The sequence below is a fragment of the Colias croceus genome, chromosome 15, assembly GCF_905220415.1.
Source record: "Colias croceus chromosome 15, ilColCroc2.1".
Classification (NCBI taxonomy): Eukaryota; Metazoa; Arthropoda; class Insecta; order Lepidoptera; family Pieridae; genus Colias; species Colias croceus.
This window is the reverse complement of record NC_059551.1, coordinates 3,057,137-3,082,052: the sequence shown is the minus strand read 5'-3', so window position 1 is coordinate 3,082,052 and position 24,916 is coordinate 3,057,137. Positions and strand designations below refer to the sequence as shown.

Genomic DNA, 24,916 nt, shown 5'->3' with positions numbered 1-24,916 from the left:
CAAACAGAAGAAAGCGCAACCGAAACGGTAGACTGGGACTTCGCGCAGTGCGAACTGCTGGAGAAGCAAGGCATCGATCTCAAGCAGGAGATGCAGAAGCGTCTCTGTGCGCTCGAGGAGCAGTTCCGCAAGGAGAAGGAACACGCTGACCAGCAGTTTGAGGAGCAGAGAAAGGTCAGATTTGTATATACATAGTGTGTTTGATGACATACAATTTTCTTTTTGTGTTATTGAAATTGGATTAACATTAAATGACCATATTAGCTTTCCATCCACGGCTTCGTGTAGTAAAAGTTAAACCCGCATAGCTGCCGTTATCGATTTCCGGGATAAAAACTGTTCTATGTGCTCAGGTTTAATCTTTGTACTAATCAGTACCAATTCATTGGTTTAGGCGTGAAAAAGAGACAGACGGACAGACAGAGTTACATTCGCATCTGTAAAAATAAAAATATTTTAAACAAATAAAAATTAAGGATTAAATTACGACCTTGTAATAATAATTTGAGCAAAAAATATTGTATTCATTTTATGTAAATTATGTACGTGAAAATGGAACGTATACCATGGACTCCTGTGACTGTGCTGCCAAGACGTGATGGAATCGATGTGATCAATGGCATCAGCGAGTAGACATGCGCCATGCCTCTGATCACATTGATTGCATATCTTGTTTAATAGCATAATTGGGACAAAATTATCACCTAATTGCAACAGGAATCGAGTGCCCAGTAATCTTTTTCATATATTTCACCAGTTATCCTGATTTTTTTACTTATTTTAAGTTTGAGTGCTTTTTTGGGTTGCTCATAATTGACTCATTTTTTTGTATTTTAATTTTTATACCACGTTATGTCTTAAAATACTACTTTATTTAGCTACATAAAGATCTTAAATTAAGTACCTTAATATAATACAGAACTACGAAGCGCGTATCGACGCGTTGCAACGTCAAGTGGAGGAACAGAGCGTGACTATGTCTATGTATAGCTCTTACACGCCTGAAGACTTCCATAATGATGAAGATATATTTGGTAAGTAATTTTTTAAACTCAAATTATTTATAACTGAATAAGTTACTATGTAACTAGAAAAAAAAAAAAAAAACACTATGTTATATCCTTAGTACTTAGTACCCTTGAAATTTATATAATTCGAAGTGGGAAAATTTAATACTTGTTTACTTTCCTTCTCCCATGTGTTTTTAAATTGTGGGTAATAATTAATTTAATGTGTAAATTTTGTGTAGAGATTGTGATAGTGATAATCATAAATATTAAATAATATATTGTATGCTTACATTTTTTACTTATTTCATCACTCCATTAACACGATTAGAAACAAGGAAAATACTTTATGAATGTGTTTGGGATTGATCCTGAAAAATATTTATTTCATTCTGTGTTTTAATACAGTCAACCCATTATTTGAGACGGAATGCTGGTCAGCTCGTGAAGTGGGTCTAGCAGCATGGGCCTTCCGCAAGTGGAAGTATCATCAGTTCACCTCGCTACGTGACGATTTGTGGGGAAATGCTATCTTCCTCAAGGTTAGTACTAGAAAAACAAGGTTAGAAAGTTAACGGTATACAATAAATACAAGGTGTCTTTGTTAGAGGGGATAATTTTTGTTTTATAGGGCACACAATTGAGCAAACGTTAACGATTTTTTTATTGTCTATTAATATGTATTACAAAATATGTTAATCGCTGAAACTTTATAATTAACTGGCCACCTTTATTAGCCTTAGATGTTGTTACTATTAAGCGAAATTCGCTGGTATTTCTCTGAATAGTAACAACACAGTCATGTACCTATATAGGTTACAAAAACAACAACATACAAACATCCTGTGTAATGTAATTTTTCTAAAATGTAATTTTTCTGTGATTTTATGTACATGTTTCATTGATTATTATTATTTGTGACATGTTAATTTTATATTTTATGATTGTGAGCTTAATTTCATATGTGTATTAGTGATCTTTGTGTATTGTGTTTAAAATGGGTCTTTGTTACTCGTAAATAAAGAATTTATTATTATTAATAATGTCCTAATTATTTTCAAATCTACCAGGAAGCGAACGCGATATCCGTGGAACTGCGCAAGAAAGTGCAGTTCCAATTCACCCTCCTCACCGACACGCCATACTCCCCCCTGCCCGCGGAACTAGCGCCACGAGATGACGCGGACGACGAGTATAGACCGAGCGCCCCTACTGTGGTCGCTGTAGAAGTTACCGACACTAAGAACGGCGCTACACACTATTGGACGCTCGAAAAGTTGCGGTAAGTCCCCACTTACACTTTTATCCCCCTGGATAAATGGCTAAATTAGTAGGGGAAGGGAAAAATACCAAATTTTAATCACCAAATGGGGGGTTTTGTGTGGGTGTGTGTGTTTGAAGTGTGGGAGTAGGTGTTAGGGCATTAGTGATGTGGTATCTAGTAATGGATGATGCGTTAAGTGCAGTGTAAATAGGTAGGATAGGTTTAGTACTCGGAACTAGACGTGATGCGGATGATGAGTACAGACCCAGCGCACCTACTGTTATTGCTGTGGAAGTTACCGACACTAAGAACGGCGCTACACACTATTGGACGCTCGAAAAGTTGCGGTAAGTCCCCACTTATACTTTTATCCCCCCGGATAAATGGCTAAATTAGTAGGGGAAGGGAAAATTACCAAATTTTAATCCTTACTAAGCGGGGGTAGGGTAGGTAGTTTTGTGTGTTTGAAATGTGAAAGTAGGTGTTAGGGCATTAGTGATGTGGTATCTAGTGATAGATGATGAGTGAGTGTAGATAGGATAGGTTTAGTACTAGGAACTAGCGCCACGTGATCACATAGACGACGAGTATAGACCCAGCGCACACTATTGGGCGCTCGAGAAATTGCGGTAAGTGGGGGGAAAGTTTGGTAAGAAGGGAGGGGGGGTGAAATGTAGTAGGTGTTAGGATGATTGGGTGAATGTAGTGTAGAGAGGTAGCCATATTTAATAGGTTTAGTACTCGTCCCTGCAAATGCAAAAATGGCGCAACGCACTATTGGCTGGAGAAGTTGCGGTAAGTAGGTTAAAAAGGTAGTGGTGGTGTGGATCATAGCAATTTTTTTGTACTTATTTGATTTTCAGTATGATACATGCAGATATTAAAGATACATTTGATTGGGAGGCTTTCTCCCCGTGACTTTGCTGGTTGTAAATTAATAGATTGTATAATTACTAAATCAAGTTTTAAATCCTGAATTTTATGGGTGGTAATGTGTGAGTGACTGTATCGTTTTAGTCATTATTTAAGTTAATTTTGTTTGGATGTTGCATGGATAGTGTTAAATGTAAAGAATTTTGGAAAATAGTAAGTCAAATAGGTATCAATTGATAGGTAGATGCAAATTACACATAGATATTATAATATCTAAATGTCAATGTAGATCAGGTAAATGTATAGTGAGCATAAACAAAATATTTTTGAATGGATTTATGCCTATTGTTAAATGAACGCATGTGGTTGTGTGTATAAAAAAGTTAGGTTATATTATATTTTTTTATTAATCTTTATCTTTTATTGTGTGGGAAATGTAATATTAATGCATTATGACGTCACTTCTAAAAAACTGATGAATATTTTTATTTTATCAATACATTCTTTAAAGAGCAATTTCTTCTTGACACTCGCTCTGTGAAACTTGCTGTTTATTAGATTTTTATATTTAACGAATTAGAATTAGGTATGTGAAAATATTATACGTAGTTGTAGAATAATAATATAAATAGTTGGCTAAAAATGAATTAGATTTTCTTACGATTATTAAACTTTCCAATACTTATTACTTTTCTCAATGGAATAATAAATATTCTGTAAAAACTTCGCTACAATTCCACTTAGTTTAATTATTTGGTTTAATATTTATTGTATTTTATTTTATTGTTTAAATTATTTTTTATTTACTTTTGTTTTATTTTGCATTTATTTACAATTATTTTTTACAATTTATTTACGACTACGTTCAATTAATTATTTATGCTGTAGCCTTTGTTATATATTTCTTTTTTTTATAAAAATATACTATACTATAATGTCGTAGGTAAGTACATTTTAGACATTAACATATAGTTGGCGACGTTAAATATAGCGCTTGATTTAGTTGCTGCTTATTTATATTATTTTACAAACGCTTTTTATTCGAATGTATACAAATATATCTATGACGCGTTGACGCTGGCAACAATGGTCCTAAAACCGTGTGAATATTCGAGATCATTCGAGACATAATGGAAAAAGATTTTTGAGGTTAAGTCTGTGATCTTAGGCTAGTGGAAAAGAAAGGTTAATAGAAGGGTTTAGTCAGTGGGGAGGTTAGGTTAGGTTAGCTAAGGGGCTCGAATATCCGGAGAGGTAGGTTAGTAGAGGGGATAGGATATCGGAAGTTTTTTCACGTGCAGATTTAGGTCAGTTACGGGTTGCTAGACTCCAAGGCGTATATTTCCATAGCCATCGGCTGGAGCTGATGCGCCAGATATACAACATGAACGAGGGCGCGTGCCCCGAGGAGGAGGAGCCCCCGGAGAGACCGGCCAGTGGGGTCCGCGCAGACCCCGACCTGCTGCAGTGCCTGTCCGCCGCCGCGCACCAAACGCGCCTCTCGCTCGCCAACTTGTTGCCTTCGAGGTTTGTACCTCAAGGGAGAAACAACGGCGTTTCCGACCAAATTTCATCGTACAGGATAGGCATTGGCTGTGGGATAGTCCGTTTTGTTTCTGCCTGCTCATGTTTGGTCACAGTCGGCCACGCTAAGCTTTTCACCGCTATGGGTGTACGTGTGATCGTCGAGTATAAACGTGTGCGTTGTTTGCGTAAATTCCACTATCGCTTTGCAAAGCTCAGAAGAATTATTATTGGTGCGTTCTTTGGTTACTTTTGAAATAAATGCACGCGGTTCCACACATGTGATGTGTACGTGTTTCACGTAGCAAGCAAAACTAGTCGATGTAACATTGGTTGTAAGGTATATTATTGAGCAGCATTCTAGAATCGAAATTATTTAGCATTTCTGATTATTAAAGCTCGCATGTGCTACAGCTTTAGATGCTATAAAATGTATTTACCTACTCATTATGCACGTGTACGTTTAGATTAGGTGCGCAAATTAAAAACTTAATGGTATGACAATAAGATTCAATTTTGACAGGCAACGGTTGGAGTTGATGCGCGAGATGTATCACAACGAAGCCGAACTGTCACCGACTTCACCAGATCATAACATCGAGTCAGTGACTGGTGGTGACCCATTCTACGACCGATTCCCATGGTTCCGTTTAGTTGGACGGTAAGATTTGATAACTATATCTATATATCTATATAATTATATAAAACTCAAAAGTGACTGATATAGTGATCTATCAACGCACAGCCCAAACCACTGGACGTATCGGGCTGAAATTTGGCATGCAGGTAGATGTTAGGACTTAGGCATCCGCTAAGAAAGGATTTCCCGAAATTCTTGCGGGGACGGGGAAAAACGGGGATGCACGTACAAAGTCGTGGGCGGAAGCTAGTTGTAACTAAGTTTTCTTAATAACGAAAAAATTTATGCACTCCAAGTTTTTTTAATAAAGTTGAACTTAATTTCAGAAAATATATATTTTTCCATTTTATCATACGTTTAAACAGAAAGTAATTTTAATAATGTTTACAGGAGCTTTGTCTACCTTTCGAACCTCCTGTACCCGGTTCCCCTCATTCACAAGGTGGCCATAGTGAACGAAAAAGGAGACGTGAAGGGCTACTTGCGTGTAGCCGTACAGGCGGTAGTCGACGCTGAGAAAAGTAAGTACTATAGATTAAGTTTCTGACTAAAAACAAGTATTATCAAAATAAATAAATTGACTCGGAGGACCAAACATACATTTAAGTATTTTATTGTTATGTGGATTACTCGAAGGACCATGTGACCATCTGAATTACAACATTTACTTTCTATTAAATTAGCTTAGCATGTTATTTGATTTATTTAAAAATCTATTAGATAAAAGCAGATTCTAAGTCAATTATATTATATTTCAATTTTGCATCTTCTCTATAGATAACTCAGAATTCGTAGCGGGCGTGAAGCAGTCCGCGAAGATTTCGTTCGATGACGACATCGTGCCAACTCGGTCACGATTGAAGACCTTATCCACTGTGGAGAAAAATAACGCGATGAATCTAGAAGATCGACCTGACCAAGATTCTAATATCAAAATTGAAGGTAAGGAGTTGAAATATTGTTTTCTTAATTTCACTCACATTCTGTTGTGACATGTTCAATCAAAATCAACCATTCATATGCAGAATTTTTTTTCAATGAACTGATATTGGGGTTCGGAAGCGGTTGAGCTTTTAGCTCCTAAATAAATATCGGGAACTTACTGTAAAATATTTAATTTGTAAATGTATTTTGATCTCATAAGATAAATACTACAGTGTCTGAAACTAGTCGCAAAGTATTTAAATTATGCGCAATTTACTAAACTAACAATTGTATTTAACTAACTGACTAAACTAACCATATTTGATTCTTATTGAACGTCGTGGAACTTTGTGCATATCAGAATTGCCAGCAGAGCAATTTATCTTCCAAAGAATAATTCCATTATTTCACGCAGAACTATCGTCATCAAATGCCCAGAACTAACCAATTTACCTTAACCCTATCCCAGAACTAGCAGCAGCGGAATGTGACGCAGACAGCGGTCGCGGAGACAGTTCTCTAGCATCAGAGCTGAAGGAGGAAGAACTGCCAGATCACTTGGCGCCAGGTCGTGAGTTCACGTTCCGCGTCACCGTGCTGCAGGCGCACAGTGTTGCTACGGACTACGCGGACGTGTTCTGCCAGTTCAAGTAAGAAAAAAGTTTAGTTTAGTATAAGTTTTCTTTTTGTAATTTTTGTTGGCAGTACAATAAAGTATTTAAATAAATAAATAAACAAATAAAAAATCGAAGAAAAATACGCCAAATTATTTTAAGGATAACATATTCAACTTATGTATATATTCAACTTATGTATATATTTCTTTAAATAGCACAAATAACATTTTTTAAAGTAAAGTAAAGTAAAAATTATTTATTCTTTAAGACACGTATACATCAGTCATAATACATACATTAAATAGTGCTTAATACAGTTTCTTAAAGAAAAACGTTAAAACACAGGAAATAAAATCATTGGTTCCCGCACTAGGCAATGCCTGTCCTGCGGGCAATGCCTGTCCTATATATTTGATCTATGAGATAGAGATCTTTGAAGTTTTTTACTAATTTCAATTAAACTTGCTATTAGTGCTCAACGCAGTTCAAATTTCAATCAAACCTTCCCGAATTCATGCTTAACCATTTTAAATTAGAAAAAGAGTTCACGTGAATGCATTCTAAGTTGAACTTGTACCTGAATTGTGCTTAAAGTACAGTTGCCAAGTATCTGGTAATTTGATTCTTATAATTTTTATTTTTTTATTTATAGTTTCCTGCATCGCAACGAAGACGCGTTCTCAACAGAGCCAGTTAAGAACGCCGGCAAGAACACGCCTCTTGGCTTCTACCATGTACAAAATGTAAGTTGAAACGCTTCAATGATTAAAATTATTGTTAAAATAATATATGTATATTGATTGACAGAATTATTGTACTATTTTATTTTGTCATAGATTACTGTGCCCGTCACGAAATCATTCGTAGAATACATCAAGACGCAACCAATCGTATTTGAAGTTTTCGGACACTACCAGCAACATCCATTACACAAGGTATGCTAATAATAATGATTATTAAAATGTTATTTTTTTGGTTCATTGACTTTGTTTTTAAAATATGATTATTATTAATTGAAGTTCAAAATTCTAAATTTCATTATAAGATAAAAGGTAATCTTTAAAACTTGTGTTTTAAGTTATAACCATGTTTGCTATTCAATGGCAGGATTGCCTGAGTTCACTTTGATGTTATTCTCATTTTATTAACACAAGTATATCATCAAGATGGTTCTATTTTCTAATCTGTCCGTGGGGCTTGCGAGTCCTGTATGCTTATTCCAATCTGCCAGTGAAGCGGGCAGTTTGCGAAACTTTCACTTTGATATTATTCTCTTCTCATTTACACAAGTGTGTGCGCAAGTTGCGGCGTGTGTTATTACAATCTGGCAATGGGGTGCAGGACGCGAAGCAGGACGGGCCGGCGGCGGGGCGCACGCCCCCGCGCCGCATGCTGCCGCCCTCCATCCCCATCTCGGCGCCCGTGCGGAGCCCCAAGTGGGGCGCCGCCAGCGTGGCCCCGCCCTGCTGCTCCTCGCACCTGCACTCCAAGCACGATCTGCTGGTCTGGTTCGAGATCTGCGAGCTCGCGCCTAGTGGGGAGTATGTGCCTGCGGTAAGTGCTTTATCTCTTTCTATTCATGTATGTGTGATGACTTTATCTCTGTTTTAAATGTATACGAACTTTAAGCAAAGTTCGATACACAATATTGATAATATATAGTTTATGGAAAACATAATAATTTAATAGAATTGTTGGTTACTGTGGGTTCTGTCAACTAAAGTAATATAAATTTTTCACTACCATTTTTATTTTGTAAAATCCGACTATTTCTACCCCATCATACACAAAACGTTCTACTTTATTTTTCCTCAAATTAACATTTAATCTTTTGCTCAAGATTGACATTTAATCTTTTGCTCAAAATTGACATTTAATCTTTTGCTCAAGTTTTACATTTAATCTTTTGCTCAAGTTTGACATTTAATCTTTTGTTCAAGATTGACATTTAATCTTTTGCTCAAGATTGACATTCCATCTGTAATACAAAACATATCAACAATTTTATACATTTCTTATAATATTCCACGTTACCAGGTATTTGAGCACAGCGATGAGCTGCCATGCCGTGGCCTGTTCCTGCTCCACCAGGGCATACAACGCCGTATTCGTATCACGATTCTGCACGAGCCATCTTCTGACTTGCAGTGGACTGATGTGAGGGAATTGGTTGTTGGTAAGTTTATTTTTATTGATATACAATTTTGTGACAAAAAAGCAGATCTTAGGTTGTAGATTACATCAAAGAAAAGACTATTTTTCAATGAGCTTTTTGTAAACTATACTCAAATCAATTTTATTTCAGTACTCAAAAGATGTTCAGATAAAAATACTGCTATGTGGAGTGCATATACGTAGTAAAAATCATTTTATATGGGTATTGAACATTTTGTTCCTTTTAGGCCGTATCCGCAATACACCTGAGGCGAATGAAGATACTACAGACGGTGATGAAGACGGTGCTCTGTCTCTTGGCCTCTTCCCGGGAGAAAGACCTAATCTTGATGACCGAGCTGTGTTTAGGTAAGCGGGTAGAAAAAAAAGTTTTTTTTATTGTTTTCTATTTAATTCTGTCAGAGTAACAGTTGACATTTTTTCCTAATTTTAAATTTATTAATGGAAATGCTTTTCAAAATACAACAATTTTCCTTTAATTTATGTAACATGTTTGTGACGGTACCAGGTTCGAAGCCGCATGGGATAGCAGTCTGCACGGTTCGCCTCTGCTCAACCGAGTTAGCGCTAATGGCGAAGTCGTTTACATCACGCTCAGCGCTTATCTTGAGGTGAGAGTCGCTGTGATATTAATGGTGTTTTTCATGTAAAAAGTGTGTTTTCATAAAATATTCTTGTTTCAAATTTCATAGTAATTATGTCAAAATTCAAACGCTTCCCTATTGTTCATGAAAAGAAAAAAAAAAAAAAAATTTTTGAGCTTTTGACACGTCATGGGATTGCGTATCCACACTTTGTTTTCGTAGAAAGAAAATTGGGACAAAAATTAAGGGTCTGTTTTTAATACATCACTATAACGGGAATCGACGTGCCTATCGATCCTATTCAGGCCGTAACATGTTTCACGTGACACCTTGTATATTTTGTTGCAGATCGAGAACTGCGGCCGGCCGGCCATAGTGACGAAGGACCTGTCGGTGGTGGTGGTCGGTAGGGAGGCGCGCACGGGCCGCTCGCTGCGGCGCGCGCTGTTCGGCTCGAAGGGGCCGCGCGCCGACCGCCTCACCGGCGTGTACGAGCTCAGCCTGCACCGCGCGCTCGAGCCCGGTGAGTGCGTGCGTGTGCTGTGTGGTGGTCGGTAGGGAGGCGCGCACGGGCCGCTCGCTGCGGCGCGCGCTGTTCGGCTCGAAGGGGCCGCGCGCCGACCGCCTCACCGGCGTGTACGAGCTCAGCCTGCACCGCGCGCTCGAGCCCGGTGAGTGCGTGCGTGTGCTGTGTGGTGGTCGGTAGGGAGGCGCGCACGGGCCGCTCGCTGCGGCGCGCGCTGTTCGGCTCGAAGGGGCCGCGCGCCGACCGCCTCACCGGCGTGTACGAGCTCAGCCTGCACCGCGCGCTCGAGCCCGGTGAGTGCGTGCGTGTGCTGTGTGGTGGTCGGTAGGGAGGCGCGCACGGGCCGCTCGCTGCGGCGCGCGCTGTTCGGCTCGAAGGGGCCGCGCGCCGACCGCCTCACCGGCGTGTACGAGCTCAGCCTGCACCGCGCGCTCGAGCCCGGTGAGTGCGTGCGTGTGCTGTGTGGTGGTCGGTAGGGAGGCGCGCACGGGCCGCTCGCTGCGGCGCGCGCTGTTCGGCTCGAAGGGGCCGCGCGCCGACCGCCTCACCGGCGTGTACGAGCTCAGCCTGCACCGCGCGCTCGAGCCCGGTGAGTGCGTGCGTGTGCTGTGACTGGAGACAACAACGACAACAAAAATTCTTTATTGTGCACCACAGAGAAAAGTACAAATAAGGATACATAATATATAAGTAACAAAGAGCACACACACACACACAAATACACACCCACACACACACACACACACACACACTCAAACACACACCCACACACAGTCCCACACACAAATACACACACACACATTCAAGGATTAAACACTAAAACACACATATGCATGCCGGAAAAAACAATTTCTACTTTTGTTTGTTAAACATTTTTATTTTTTATTTTTCTTATTGGCATTTCTTGAATATTCTTTGGAAGAGGGCGCTGGCTCCTGACATACAGGTTTTTACCTAGTTTGGGAGTCAGAGACTTCACAGTATTTCAAAATGTAAAACTATTGTCAATAAAGAATTTTTATTTTTATTTATTTTTAAAGAGCACAACAGGTGGTCTTATCGCTCAGACAGCGATGGCCCGATCCGACAATAGATTTTCTATTGTGTCTGTGATTCCGGTGGCTGAGTTACTAATATTAGTTGATTTATACAATGACAAAATTAAAGTTATTCTTAGTTAAACAGCTATACTATTAGCGGTCGCTAATTCATTTGTCTGTTTAACATTTACCAACTCTCGCTAATCCGTACAGGAGTACAACGCCGCCAGCGTCGGGTACTCGACACTAGCGGTACATACGTGCGCGGTGAGGAGAACCTGCACGGCTGGCGGCCGCGCGGCGACTCGCTCATATTCGACCACCAGGTACATATACTGACCATAGACTGACCACAGACTGAACATAGACTATACGTAGAGTTGGACCGGCTACTCACGTACCTGCAGCAGGGGCAATATTAGAATTGGACTTAATTGTGACATGTATAGTGCAGGGGCAATTTTCATGTCGCTACCAGGGTGAACCTTCAATTCACCCACGTGTCCGTGTTAAAATATAGTAGCCCTTCTGGCTAACATTGAGAATCACCACACAAAAAAATAAAAAAAATAAAGGGGCAATTTAGAAAACAACTGAAATTGCTCCAGATTGTACCAATATTGCCCCTGAAGCAGGTACGTGAGTAGGCATAACTGTTGTGTTGACTTGTGCATGACGGATGCGTCGTTGTTACCATCATCACTTTGGCGCACCGGTTTGAATCGAACGGCGACGGTTGTACCGATTCGTGCATGGATGTAACCATCACCGATTTGAAAATCGAATGATGAACTATCGAATTATTATGAGTAAAATCGATTTGAAAATCGAATCGAATCGAATTTGTTAATAATGTTTTTTTGGACTAAGGAAACTATTGAGCCGATTGTTGTACAAAATTTGTTTGATATCGCAAGTTTGGTGGCTCACGTTTTGTCCGAAAGCTAGTAGTGTTAGCGTTATTGGTTGCTATGCTATATATATTTGTAGTGCGAAATGAATATGTCCAAATTAATGAATTGATACTTAATAATTCTTAAAGCGATTTGACGTGACAATGTCTAATCCTGTTTTTGAGTAAAAAAGAATATAGTTTAAAAAACCCGTTCTTTTAAAACTTAACTTATGTTATCAATATTTAATTTCGAATAAAATTCATCAACATCGGAAGTTAATTTCACTGTAAGATACTAGTAGATAGTTCTTAAACATCTAATAAACATGAACATACACTATGTTACTTTCGAATCAAATTCTCAATTTGATTCAAGTTGATTCATAATACTTTTAATTCTTTTTAGTTAAACGACGTTGTCACGTTCAGTTATCACATTCAATACAGTTAAATGGCTAAAAGCCTGATTGAATACTCTAGCACTAGTAATGGCCATTAACGAAACCTTTTTCTCACTCGTACAGAAACGCATTTGGCGCAAAGTGATCTATGATTGGCCGCTGGAAGTTATCGATAGATTTCAGGTCCACAAATGTTTTCTTAGCTATTTAGTATGTGCGCAATCACTCACTCGATGTTCCTCTACCATTCATACTAAATAGCTATTGAAAGTTATTTGTGTACTGGCCCATATTTTGTCATTTTTTGTTTCACGTATCTGTTCATATTAGTTACATGCTTGTAGAGTAGTCATATTAGTAGCTTGTAGTGTTGGGTTTTGTAGATCACTGATAATATGATCTGTATTGGCTGCAAAGTTTATGTATGCTTGATATCGCTTGTAGTTTTTCTTGCTTTTGAATATATTTGCTGTGTTGCTTTGTGGGATATTGATTGATAATTCAGCACAGATATATATTCTATGCACCTGTGGCTCTATGAGCATTTAAAGTTTACATAATATGTATCAAATAATAATAAGGGTCGCTATTCTATTGAGATTTGACATTATGCATTAACATGTAACATTCTTGCACTTTGCTAGCACCTTTCGCATGATTATTTTGCACTCAGTTTTTACACTTTTTTCAGTTTGAAGTGAAGAATAGTTGTTGTTAGTTTTAGTGCTGAAATTAAGTGTTGCTTAGTAGAATTAAATTTTTAGGCAAATTTATAAAGTAATATAAATTATAAAATTAGGTTTGTTATAGAAGAAGAAATCATTGAGTCAATATATTATGTGTGTTGGTTCCGTATATTATGTGTGTTGGTACTTTTTAGACATAAAGTTTTAACATTTTGAACGAAAATTGCTTATCAATTTTTATTGTACGACATGAAGTTTCTATTTAACAACAATACTTTAAGATACAGAAATTTGTGTTTAATTGAAATTACAATTTCAGTGGGAATTGGAGAAAATGACCCGCCTCGAGCAAGTCGGTCGTACGCGACACTTCCTCGCTCTGCGCGAGCGCTTGAGGCACGGACATGAGAACACTGTTGCGCCTAATGACTTTACTAAAACTGAAAAGGTGGGTTGAAATGTATTTTAAATATTTATTTAAGAGTCTATTGTTATTAAAAAGAATGTTTTTAGATACACTTGTACGTTTAAAAGTTCAGTTGAAATATATTCTAAGTATTTAAGGGTAACTTGTAAATATTTACAGAAATATGTTCTTTTTTTGAGTTTATCTTATGGGCGATCGATCACCTCTGAGTAATTTTTTTACCAATATGTCAACGCTTTTATTTGCCACGTTATTTATAATAATAAATTGATTATAAACTTGATTTCGACTGTTATTTTCAAAAAAAGCCTTATTTAATAAAAATACTAATTCTAAATGTACTAAAGCTATATAACTAAACTAAACTAAAACTAAATACTATAAAATACGTAATTACTTTTTTCCGTCCAGGAGGTATGCAACATGGCGGCCAAAGCTGCGTCGGAAAGTGCGCACGAGTTGCCCGAGCGCTGGGACATGACGCCGCGCGAGCGGGAACTCGCCACCAAGTTCGTCAAGCTTATACAGGGTGATTGTTTGTTTGTTATTTGATTATAAAGGGTGATTGTTTGTTTGTTATTTGATTATATAGGGTGATTGTTTATTGTTAGAGTATACAGGCTCATTATTTATTCTTAGATTATATAGGGTGATTAGTTAGGTATTCTTATTTATATTTATATATTTATTTCTTAGTATTAAATTAAGTAAATTTTGTATTGTTGTATTGTTAGCATGTTGCTATATTTAATTGAGGAAGAGGGAACTTCCCTACTACAGGTTTATATAACTTAAAAGGGAAGTTCCAAATGCTTGTAACCACACCGCCATGTTATAAAAATAAATAAATAAATTGTTATTCTTAAATTATACAGCATAGGTAAATAGACAAAGATATGGACACCATGTAGATCTTTTTGCAAGTTATTTTGACCACTGTTTTTTTGTAAATGTTGAAATGAGCATAAAATGTGGGAAATGTTTTGGCTCAAAATGTTATGTTATTTAAAACTAATTTTACTCACACTTTCGTTAGAGAAAGAAAGAAGAGCTTTATGCGCCATTACATCTATAATTATATATATTACCGGATAACTACAATGCTCTATTCTATACGTCTTTTTCGTCAATTTCCATATGTTACATAATGTATTTATTAATCTACCGTTTCCAGGACGGATAGGCACAAACAAAGAAGTAGAGACAGCTGTATCTCCCGCTACTCCGGTTGACGAAGGCGTGTCTGCTGATATCTCGACACCAAGCCTGCTGTCCTCCATACACAGCGCTAGTAGCTTCGAGTGAGTAGTTTATTTCATATATAATTGAATAAGATTGATTTTGCATTTTTATTGTGGTGGATTTATAGTATGTCTTATTTTTATTTTTTATACAATATACATATTTACATTTGCCAAATTGTACATTTATTTTAAGTTCCCGTTTCTGAAAATTTTGTTTTTGTGTTCATGGTGCAATAAAGTGTTTTCTATTCTATTTTATATGTAATCATAATATAATATGTGCACAGGACCGTAACTATCAATTCAATATCATAAAAATCCGTGTTAATACAGGCTCTATTTTATTATTCTCTACATGACCGATCGCAAGTATTTCTCCCCAAATATACCTGGCTAAAAATATATATTTAATCTATATTCACAAAACATGTAAATGTATATGTCGTGGCCATATCGTAGATTTGCTCATTTCATGATATGGCCAATTTAGTTTGGCCAGATCGTTAAATCGTCATCGATTCACGATTTGGTCATCCACATTTGGCCAGATCGTCGATCTGGCCAAACGTGGATGGCCATTTCACGAAATGCGACCATTTTTGTTTTTTTTTTTTTTAAAGCGATTCGCTTCTGGCATTGTTTATTTGTTGCCTATTAAAGTCTAACCTAACCTAACCTGTTTTCTATTGAAAAAACCATTCTTGGTATTCGCCGGCGCTACCGCGGCACTAACTTAAATGACAATAAACAAGTTCTTAAAATATTCTGAATTTTTTAATGTTTTATGGACTCTCTAAGATATTTTATACGATCTGGCCAAATGTCGATGACCAAATCGTGAAACGTTGACGATTTAACGATATTCTGATCAAACTATGTTGGCCATTTCATGAAATGAGCAAATCTACGATATGGCCACGACATGTATACAATATGCTACGAATGTAGTATACAGTATGTTCACAAACCTACCCATATACAGGCTGTGCTCCCCGGAACGCGCGTTGCTCGAAAAGTCGATGTCTGGGTGGGGCTGCGGGCTGGGTGCGAGCGGGGTGCTGGCGGGCCCGGGCAGCGGCGCGCTGTACGTGCCCGAGTGCGAGGAGGTGCGCGTGTCGGCCGCCGTCGCGCGCCGCGGGTACCTCAACGTGCTGCAGCACGGCACGCACGGCTGGAAGAAGCGCTGGCTGGTGAGTGCGGGGGTCCGCACAGACCCCACATTAAACATTTCTTCAGACCTCACGTTTTATAATATATTAAGCTGTGGTCCACAGAGACCCCACATATAATAACATATTAAGCTGGGGTCCACATAGACCCCACATTTAATTTCGGGTATAACCTGTCTGTATCACTGATGGGTTAAATAGTGCATCTCGTTTGCACGGGAGCAATGACAGCCGCTCCGAGCGAGAGTTATTACAGGCTAATAATTCATTTGGAACTTGATTTGTAATTAGTCAGATATTGCTTATCAGTATAAATAGATTTTTTTACACAATCCATACCTATAAACTATATTGCCTTTAAATAAATGTAAAAAAAAACAAAATTTCTTCTTCAATTTATTATTATTACACATAATTTAGTCATACAATAAATTGAATTTGATGTTTTTGGTTTTATGGCATTCAAATGCTTTATAAATATAAATTTATAAAGAATAAATCTGGCGGGTCACGGGTGGCTGAGTTGATCAAGCATCCGCCCCGGATTGGCGTGAAAGGATGCGGGTTCGAGTCCCGCCTGGTGATCGATTTTTTTATATTCTTTATAAATTTATATATGTACAATAAATTGTTAAATATATATTCTTTTCCCTCAGGTGGTCCGTCGACCATACGTGTTCATGTACCGCGATGAACGTGACCCGATCGAACGTGCTCTAATCAATCTTGCGAATGCACACGTTGAGTACTCGGAGGACCAGGAGCAAATGGTCCGCATGCCCAACACTTTCAGGTGGGTTTCTTGTTAAATATATATATATTTATTTATTTATACTTTATTGCTCTGAAATAACTTAACTAGGAACTTAATCTAATTATAGATTAAAACAAATTGCGGATAATTTGGATATTTTGATAATCATAATAATGATTATCAAAATAATGTTTATCATCACCATTTTTAATATAATCGTCATCATCATCTTTTTGATCATAATTTGTAATTTTTTACTTATAACTATTTAGTTTTTGGCTTTTGTGTCCAATATAGGATACAATTAATAATTTTTCATTCTTTTTATTCATACATTCAATCATCATCATAATATTTATCATCATTATCATCACCAGTACAATCAGCATCATCAAAATCAGCAGTATCAGTTCTTCTTCATCGACAGTTTATGGCCATTTTTTGTCGAAAATATAATTTAGTTTTTTAATACAATCTTTTGTAACTAAAATCCATAATGATAAAACATCCGATTCATTTTCCAATTACCTACTTATAAAATATATAAAAAAACTTATTATTTCTTTGAATATTCCAGTGTGGTGAGCAAGGAGCGCGGCTACTTGCTGCAAACACTCGGTGATAAGGAAGTGCACGACTGGCTCTACGCCATCAACCCTCTACTCGCCGGACAGATAAGGTGAGCGTTGATTTGTTTTTTAGTTTCTTTCATAAAAATGTCCTTTTTTATTAGGTATTCATATCTCACAATGGCTAATGTTTGTGAAATAATATTGAAAGTTTTGTTTTGTTGATCGATTTCTGTGAATGTTTTTATAAATAGTTGAAATTTTCAAATCACTATGCAATTACATTTATATCATGTTCCATATTCCCCTTTTTATGAGGAGTCGTTTGTGTGGGTTCAATTCCTATCAGATATTTACTGGGTTTTTAACGATTCCTTTCAAATAATGCTAAAAAGTAGCTTCTAGAGTAATTGCTTGTAGAATTTCTCATAAAATTGCTAATGTAGTTTACATTTTAATAATTCCACAGACAATGGGGTATTTGCAATTGTATACTTTGTTCCCTATTAGTTTTTTCTACTTGTTTATTGAAATGTATCTTTTACTGTTTTATATTTTAAAGGAATAATTAATCTACTTAAAATCGTCACTAAAAATTTTACATAATTACAAAAGTATACAGTGCACACACGCCATTGTCGCGCTAGCGTAAGCGATTGCGCACCTGGCTCGGCCCAAATCCAATATACACGCATAAAGGTGTGCGCGCACAGGTCGCGGTCAGGTCGGCGCGGTGGGGCCCCAGCGGGCCCCGGGGGTCCCGGGGGCCCCGCAGCCGAGGGCCCCACACCCGGGGGCCTCGATAAGGGGCTGCAAACGCTCGCCGCATGAGACACCCTCACAATGGAGTCTATCCTCGTTTTTTAAGTGCGTCGCCGACGGGCGGGTGTACGCGCACAGGCCGGTCCGCGCACCGCGCTCCGCTAGATATTGAGGCCGGCTCACACCACACGCGCACGCTTTCGTTCGCTGCGATACTACACTGGGGGATAGGATTGTAGCCTCGCACACTTGGAAGGAGAAAGAGAACACGTATTTTGGCTTGCGTTGAACGGACGCGGCGGTGGTGCCGCTTTTCGTATGAAAAGCGACACTCAACTTTCGGTGCAAAGGAACCGCCCGCGGTGTGTTTGTAGTGTGAATGTTGTTTACATCTAGAGAACGTCTCTTTTGATTAGTAGCGAACGAAAGCGGGGCGCCGAACGAATTTACGTGACTGGTTTGGTAGAATGAAGTTACCAAAGATTATTTGCTTATCACGAGTGAATGTCGTATTTTTTGTGATTCGAGACTCCCTGTCCGCGTCCTCCGCGAGGACCTTTCGTATCTATCGATTGTTTAAAATAAGTTGTATAAATATAGTATAAATTATTTTAGCGCGATGTTGCGCTGTATATCTCTGTTGACAGTATTAATTGATTGCATTTAATGCGAGATACGGTCTATTCTATAGTGATTATAGGTGTATATGTTCAATGTTACTTTGGTTGTTTGAGTCGACGAAGTGTGAGTTGGGACCAAACCGGTGCACTGAGGGAGAGGGTACGAGAGCTATTTACAGAGAGTTTGAGAACAATAATTGTATGTTTAGGGAAAGCCCGGGAATGGGCCGGCTTTAATATCTATCGCGGGACGCACACGTTTTATAAACTTTGAACTGTATTTGTAATCGATTTTAGACGAATATTGTTAGCGTTATTGTCTTTGCATCGATGTTGTTTACATTTCTCGCCAAATTTTTCTCATATCGTCAGTCTAATTAGAATCTGTAATTTTGAGATTTTTATTATTGTATTTAAGATATTGATATCTATAATACTGTAATCTCGAACTGGAATAAATAGTATAGATTTATAATTTATGTCGACTTTAAGTTTTATAACTCATAGTCGCGTTTAAACCGAAAGCAGGTGTTGGTAGTGAATGAATTGTGATAAATTAGGCCGACGATATTTATTGTTATTTATGAAGTTAATGTAGATTGTGTTTTTACTAGAGCATACTTAATAACGTAGATAATAATATTTTTAACGCTTAGTTGACTGCTGCGAATCATCAATTCGAATTATTTATCTGTGGTAGTCTTAGATTTTAGATATGCAAAGACTCTAATGACAACAAATATGCCAATCATGTTAACTTTATCTATAAATGTGTTACGTGCAATATAATGTTAATGGTCTTAAAGAGTTGCGCACAAAAGTATTATCCGGCGATGTCGAGTGGACTCCATTAATGTGAGATGAATTTACACGAAACAACATGTTACTAAAAGTATAGATTTTCTTCTAATGTTGCATTATATGATGTAATTTAACTTGTATATACGTATGACCCGAATGGTAGAGGTAAAGTATATTTTGTGGCTCCGGGCCGATGCGATGTGGCGGTAGTCCTTGTGACGTCATACGTAACGTTTCTTTTCACTCTAGTATTGATTGTAAATACATTATTATAATATGTGTAGTTAAATGTAGTATATGCGTTTCAGGAGATTATAATTTTTGACCCTCTTTACGTGTCCAGTGAACATTTTTATTTGTATTTTACGGATTATTGTTCATTTCTACTTTTATCATGTTAATTAAATTTGATTGTATAAAGTAGGTTAATGTAATATTATCGGCGTAGAAGTGATGGTTTTGTAACGGTTCAGTTCGGAAGTGTCCAACGTCACAAATCGTTCTGGAATATTCTAGTCATGTACGCGGCGTAGGAATATTGCGTGATAGGGTAGGCCATATAGTTACATATATACAATGATGCTGTGCATACAATCACATAGTAGTTTGTTAATAAATGTCTCGGTGTTACGTTGTACACTTATTGTAATCTACCCTCGCGCTACACATAGCTCTTTCCTTCGTTATATCAGATACAATTTATGTCATCGTAGTTAGATAAATGTATGTGACGGTAGATTTATTGTATTTCATTTCTCGTATCAAATATCAAAGTCCAAACGATTTTAATCTTGTTACAGCTTCGATTAATGTTGAGTAAACTTGTAATTGTCACTGTCCTATCGCTTCTAGGTGACTATTTTCAATCTATATGTAAATTATTGAGCGTATTTTTAAGATCTATTTCATGAAAAATTTCGTAAGCTTAAGTGAATTTTGGTCGTTGTAAATAAGTCTTTGAATACTTCGTTTATTATAAATGTGTTACAGTTATGAGTAAAATAATCGAATTGCTTTATATTTGTGTTTTGAATCCGATCACAGGCTTGCACATTGACTCGTAGACGAATACCCTGCTGAACACTAGAGTATCCAAATAAATTAGATTAAAATAAAATATATAGTCGTAAGGTCAAGAAGTATTATCCAAATTAGGCATGCTGTGTGTTATCTGAAACTTAATACGTTATTATTACATTGTCGTCAAATTGATTGGTACTTACTGTGGGCAGTTTTCGTTTCGGTGGGGACGTGTCGTCAACTACTTGGATATTTTTCTATCGACTACTATTGCTTTGAACAGCCCTAGCGATATTAGCCGACTACATAATACCTATATTAACGTCTGTATGTGCATTAAACTTTGACGATATGTCTCGCGCACCTCTTGTCTAGAGATTATTTTACTAAATTGTAATTGTTTGCAAATGTGTAATTTGTTACGTTGATCATGATCATGCAATCGTCTTTTTACCTCACATAATAATTTATGGATCTCAAATTGTTTTCTAATATTACGCGTTCTTTTCTAGTCATTTTTTTATACATTCCAATGTTTCTTCTTTTCGAATGAACTAGGATAATGTATTTTGCATAGCAAAATGGTGTTTACGTAGTTAAATATAGCAGGAAATTTAAGATCACGGAAGTGCCGTGCGTTGGATGTAATATATTTTTATTATTTAGTTAGATTTCTTTTTTAAATAAGTTTTGCGGAGCTTCTTGTCTAATTGTATTTTTGAAATTTCGAAAGACCTTTTTAAATTAGATATAGCAGCTTAAGCTGGATTATATATATTTTTATAGAGTATACTCAAAAGCTATACTGTTATTTTTATAGAGTAGCGGATGATTAAGTTGACTGTTCTATGTACTTTATTTTGAAATATTTTGACGAGGCACCGAAGTGCCGAAGGAGCTTTTGTTTAGTGCTTTTTATTCTCACGACGTGTTAGGGAGGCTCCTTGTGATTCGATAGTGATTGTTGTTTGTTGGGCGAGAACGATATTTGAAATTATATATTCTATATATAATTTATGGATTTCATTCAATTTATGAAAATAAGAACAATGTAATAATTGGTAATATTACTTATTGCTCTAAATGTACTATCAAAATATATTATACACAGTGTTAAAGGTCATAAATAAAATGCTTTGAAAATTTCCATACTGTTGTTTTATTCTATCATCCCTATGCCCGTTTCCTTAGCTATAAGTAGAATAAGAGATGTAATCGAGTATGAGAGTAATCAATATCTATGTACCATTGAATATGATATTAGTTTGGTCATTTCTTTCAATTAATTTGGAAAATGTTGAACTATTATAAAGAGACAAAATATTTTTTATTTTTGAACGTAACATATAAACTCAAAAGCTGCTAGAGCGATTAAATTATTTTGCCATTAGTGAGCTATCTTATCTGTATAGTAAAAAAGGCTTTATTACCTAAAAAGGGCAATCTTTAAAAACCCCATCAAAACTAATCCAAGTTGCCAAAAATAGCCATAAAATGAAGCATGTGCACTAGATACATATTATAAAATCATCGCCTCTGTCTGTCTGTTCGAATTAACTAAACCGATTTCCATCATAATAAATTATATTCGACAATGACTCCCGCAGTTCTCGAGGAAAGTTTTAAATTTAATATATGATTGAGAAAATTTATTGAGATAATTATAATAGTATATGGTGGAATATTATATACCCTATACCTACAGAAAAGTCCATAAAAGCATAAGTCTATATCTTAAGTATAGCATAGTTACTACATTCATTTTAAAAATTAAATGTTATTGGAAAACTGTTTACACAAATATGTTGATAATCTTTACATTTTAAATACATTTCATGTATATGTCGTGGTCATATCGTAGATTTGATCATTTCATGATATGAGTGGCCATTTCACGAAATGGTCGCATATCGTGAAATGGCCAACATAGTTTGATCAGATCGTTAAATCGTCAACGTTTCACGATTTGGTCATCCACATTTGGCCAGATCGTATAAAATATAAAGAGTCCATAAAATATTAAAAAATTTCAGAATAACTATATATTCTAAAAACTTGTTTAATGTCATTTAAGTTAGTGCCGCGGCAGCGGCCGGCGAATGCCAGAAGCGAATCGTTTTTGCAATAGAAAACAATTAGGTTAGGTTAGGTTACACTTTGATAAACAACGCACGAGCCGAGCGAGCAAAGCGAGCGTGCCGCGGCAGCGGCCGGCGAGTGCCAGAAGCGGATCGCTTTTTAAAAAACAAACAATTATAATAATATAGTAGTAGTTTCTTAAATTATTTTATTTAAGTCGCATTTTTTCTTAAATACATATAAGATATCCACATTTTCCATAGTACTCGTACCTCTTCGTCGTAAATTCTTTGCTATGATTTTCTTCATAATATTGTTATTAAACGAATTATGAAGTTTTTAACTGCGAATAATTTAATTTTCGCCAGCGGCCGCCATCTTATCACATAAACACAGAGCTTGCAGCGCCTCTACCAACGATTAATGTAACTATTTTACGATATGATCAAATAATTTTGGTCATTTCATGAAAAAACCGTGCGTTAATTGGCCATATCGTGAAACGATTTCTTATCATTGATCTGCCCAAACCACATCATGATGTGGCCAAACTAAATTGGCCATTTCACGATATGCGACCATTTCGTGAAATGGCCACTCATATCATGAAATGATCAAATCTACGATATGACCACGACATATATATAATTTTTTGCCCTGGACACTGCAAATACAATAAAATAAATTTTAACACTAAGAAAAAATAACTGAAAAAATGCACAACCTCGACAACTGAGATTCGACTTGGCCGTCCCGCTGCATGTGACAAATTCGGACAGATGGCGCTGTTACTGTCAATTTCCCTTGCAATTTCCTAATAATACACTCCTTAAATCGTGTCTTATATTATTTCCTTATTACATTAAATTTTTATATTATAAATACAAGTGTGTATGTTTGTTTCTCTTTTTTTCGTATTGCAACATTTGTGATTTTTATACGGGGAAAGTTAGGTCGCTAGAGAGCGACATAGGATATTTTTTATCTTTTTTTTTGTATGGTGTCTCTCAATGTTAGCCAAAAGGGCTTCTACATTTTAACGCGGACGCGGGGGTGAACTGAAGGTTCACCCTGGTAGCGACATGCACAAGGGCGTCCCCCCGCCACGGGGATCTCGAACCTCGGCTTGGGCTGTCGCTTGAGTGGAGGAGGCCAGAAGGGCCCTAGTCGGACGGGATATTTTTTATCGTAAAAATCACATTCCTTCGGGAAGGTCCATTATGAATTATGATGCACATTTGAATCACTGCGAAATATATAAATACCGAAAGATGGCGCTAGATTAAAAATGTGACAAGCATGACAATTAGGTACCTACTGTTTTCTTTAATCTGGACCGACGCCACGGGTAAAAAGCTATATTTATTAATATTAAATTACATTGTGTGTCAGTAAATGATGTGCGTAGTTACAACATAAGCGAAACATATAATTATAACTATTACTAGCTGTGCCCCGCGGTTTTACCGCATTGCTCGGTTCCTATCTGAATTAGCGTGATGATATTATAGCATACCTTACCTCGATAAGCGGGCTAACTATCTAACACGGAAATAATTTTTCACATAGGACTAATAGTTCCCGAGTTTCTTAGCCTTGCAGGGTTGAAGGTACATATTGCTAGTAACCTAAGAAATTCAAAAAGTATGGAATTATTGAAAAAATGAAAGAAATTTTGATTTCATATATTTTATTAATAGAGTATCACAAGGAGTGCAGCTTATTTATACATTTCTATACTTTATATACTACTAAATAAATTCAGTTCCAAGTCTAAATATACAATTTTATTAGGAATACATTTATTCATAATTATTGAGAACAATTTTCATAAATACCTTTTATACATTTGTTAAATTAAAAACTAATCAATAGTTTTACATGTGTGATACTTCGATCCCGACTTACATATTATTGTGTTACTTCGATTCCGATTCGATTCGACTATTTTTAAAAGTAATAAAATTTTCTAATTATTTTAGTTTTATGATATATTTGATTGGAATGATGTGAAAAAAAAAACTGAACGACAAATAATGTTGAAAATAAAAAAAATCTACTTAAAGCTATGTTTCGATTACTCAAATGACATCTTTAGCTGTCAATAACATACTGAAGTGGTGTAAATGGGTGTAAATTTGAATTATGTAGGAGCATGCGCCGATATTAAATATCATTAAAATCTACTTTCGACCGTGAATAGATTGAAATTCAAATTAAATTCTTCTAAGGGCCGATTTTTCAATGCCCAGATAAACAGCTAGATAGACTTTATTCTTCAGTTAACAAAATATTCAATTTTTCAATAGACGAAT

General features: G+C 36.7%; 1 protein-coding gene across 1 annotated transcript in view; it reads left to right on the top strand.

The window, feature by feature from the left end:
- Positions 1 to 21,671, top strand: part of LOC123697775 (kinesin-like protein unc-104) — an 87,263-nt gene extending 65,592 nt beyond the window's left edge. Inside the window, exons 17-40 of the mRNA XM_045644316.1 lie at positions 11 to 174; positions 920 to 1,034; positions 1,416 to 1,549; positions 2,078 to 2,289; positions 4,495 to 4,671; positions 5,192 to 5,329; positions 5,699 to 5,829; positions 6,086 to 6,250; positions 6,702 to 6,882; positions 7,502 to 7,592; positions 7,686 to 7,784; positions 8,191 to 8,403; positions 8,887 to 9,025; positions 9,252 to 9,372; positions 9,533 to 9,635; positions 9,957 to 10,131; positions 11,388 to 11,500; positions 13,476 to 13,604; positions 13,995 to 14,112; positions 14,758 to 14,884; positions 15,810 to 16,017; positions 16,653 to 16,789; positions 17,328 to 17,429; positions 18,019 to 21,671. Of these exons, the coding sequence (XP_045500272.1) occupies positions 11 to 174; positions 920 to 1,034; positions 1,416 to 1,549; positions 2,078 to 2,289; positions 4,495 to 4,671; positions 5,192 to 5,329; positions 5,699 to 5,829; positions 6,086 to 6,250; positions 6,702 to 6,882; positions 7,502 to 7,592; positions 7,686 to 7,784; positions 8,191 to 8,403; positions 8,887 to 9,025; positions 9,252 to 9,372; positions 9,533 to 9,635; positions 9,957 to 10,131; positions 11,388 to 11,500; positions 13,476 to 13,604; positions 13,995 to 14,112; positions 14,758 to 14,884; positions 15,810 to 16,017; positions 16,653 to 16,789; positions 17,328 to 17,429; positions 18,019 to 18,253 (3,527 nt within the window). The 3' untranslated portion in view covers positions 18,254 to 21,671. The remainder of the gene's footprint in view (positions 1 to 10; positions 175 to 919; positions 1,035 to 1,415; positions 1,550 to 2,077; positions 2,290 to 4,494; positions 4,672 to 5,191; positions 5,330 to 5,698; positions 5,830 to 6,085; positions 6,251 to 6,701; positions 6,883 to 7,501; positions 7,593 to 7,685; positions 7,785 to 8,190; positions 8,404 to 8,886; positions 9,026 to 9,251; positions 9,373 to 9,532; positions 9,636 to 9,956; positions 10,132 to 11,387; positions 11,501 to 13,475; positions 13,605 to 13,994; positions 14,113 to 14,757; positions 14,885 to 15,809; positions 16,018 to 16,652; positions 16,790 to 17,327; positions 17,430 to 18,018) is intronic.
- Positions 21,672 to 24,916: the final 3,245 nt, after the last annotated feature.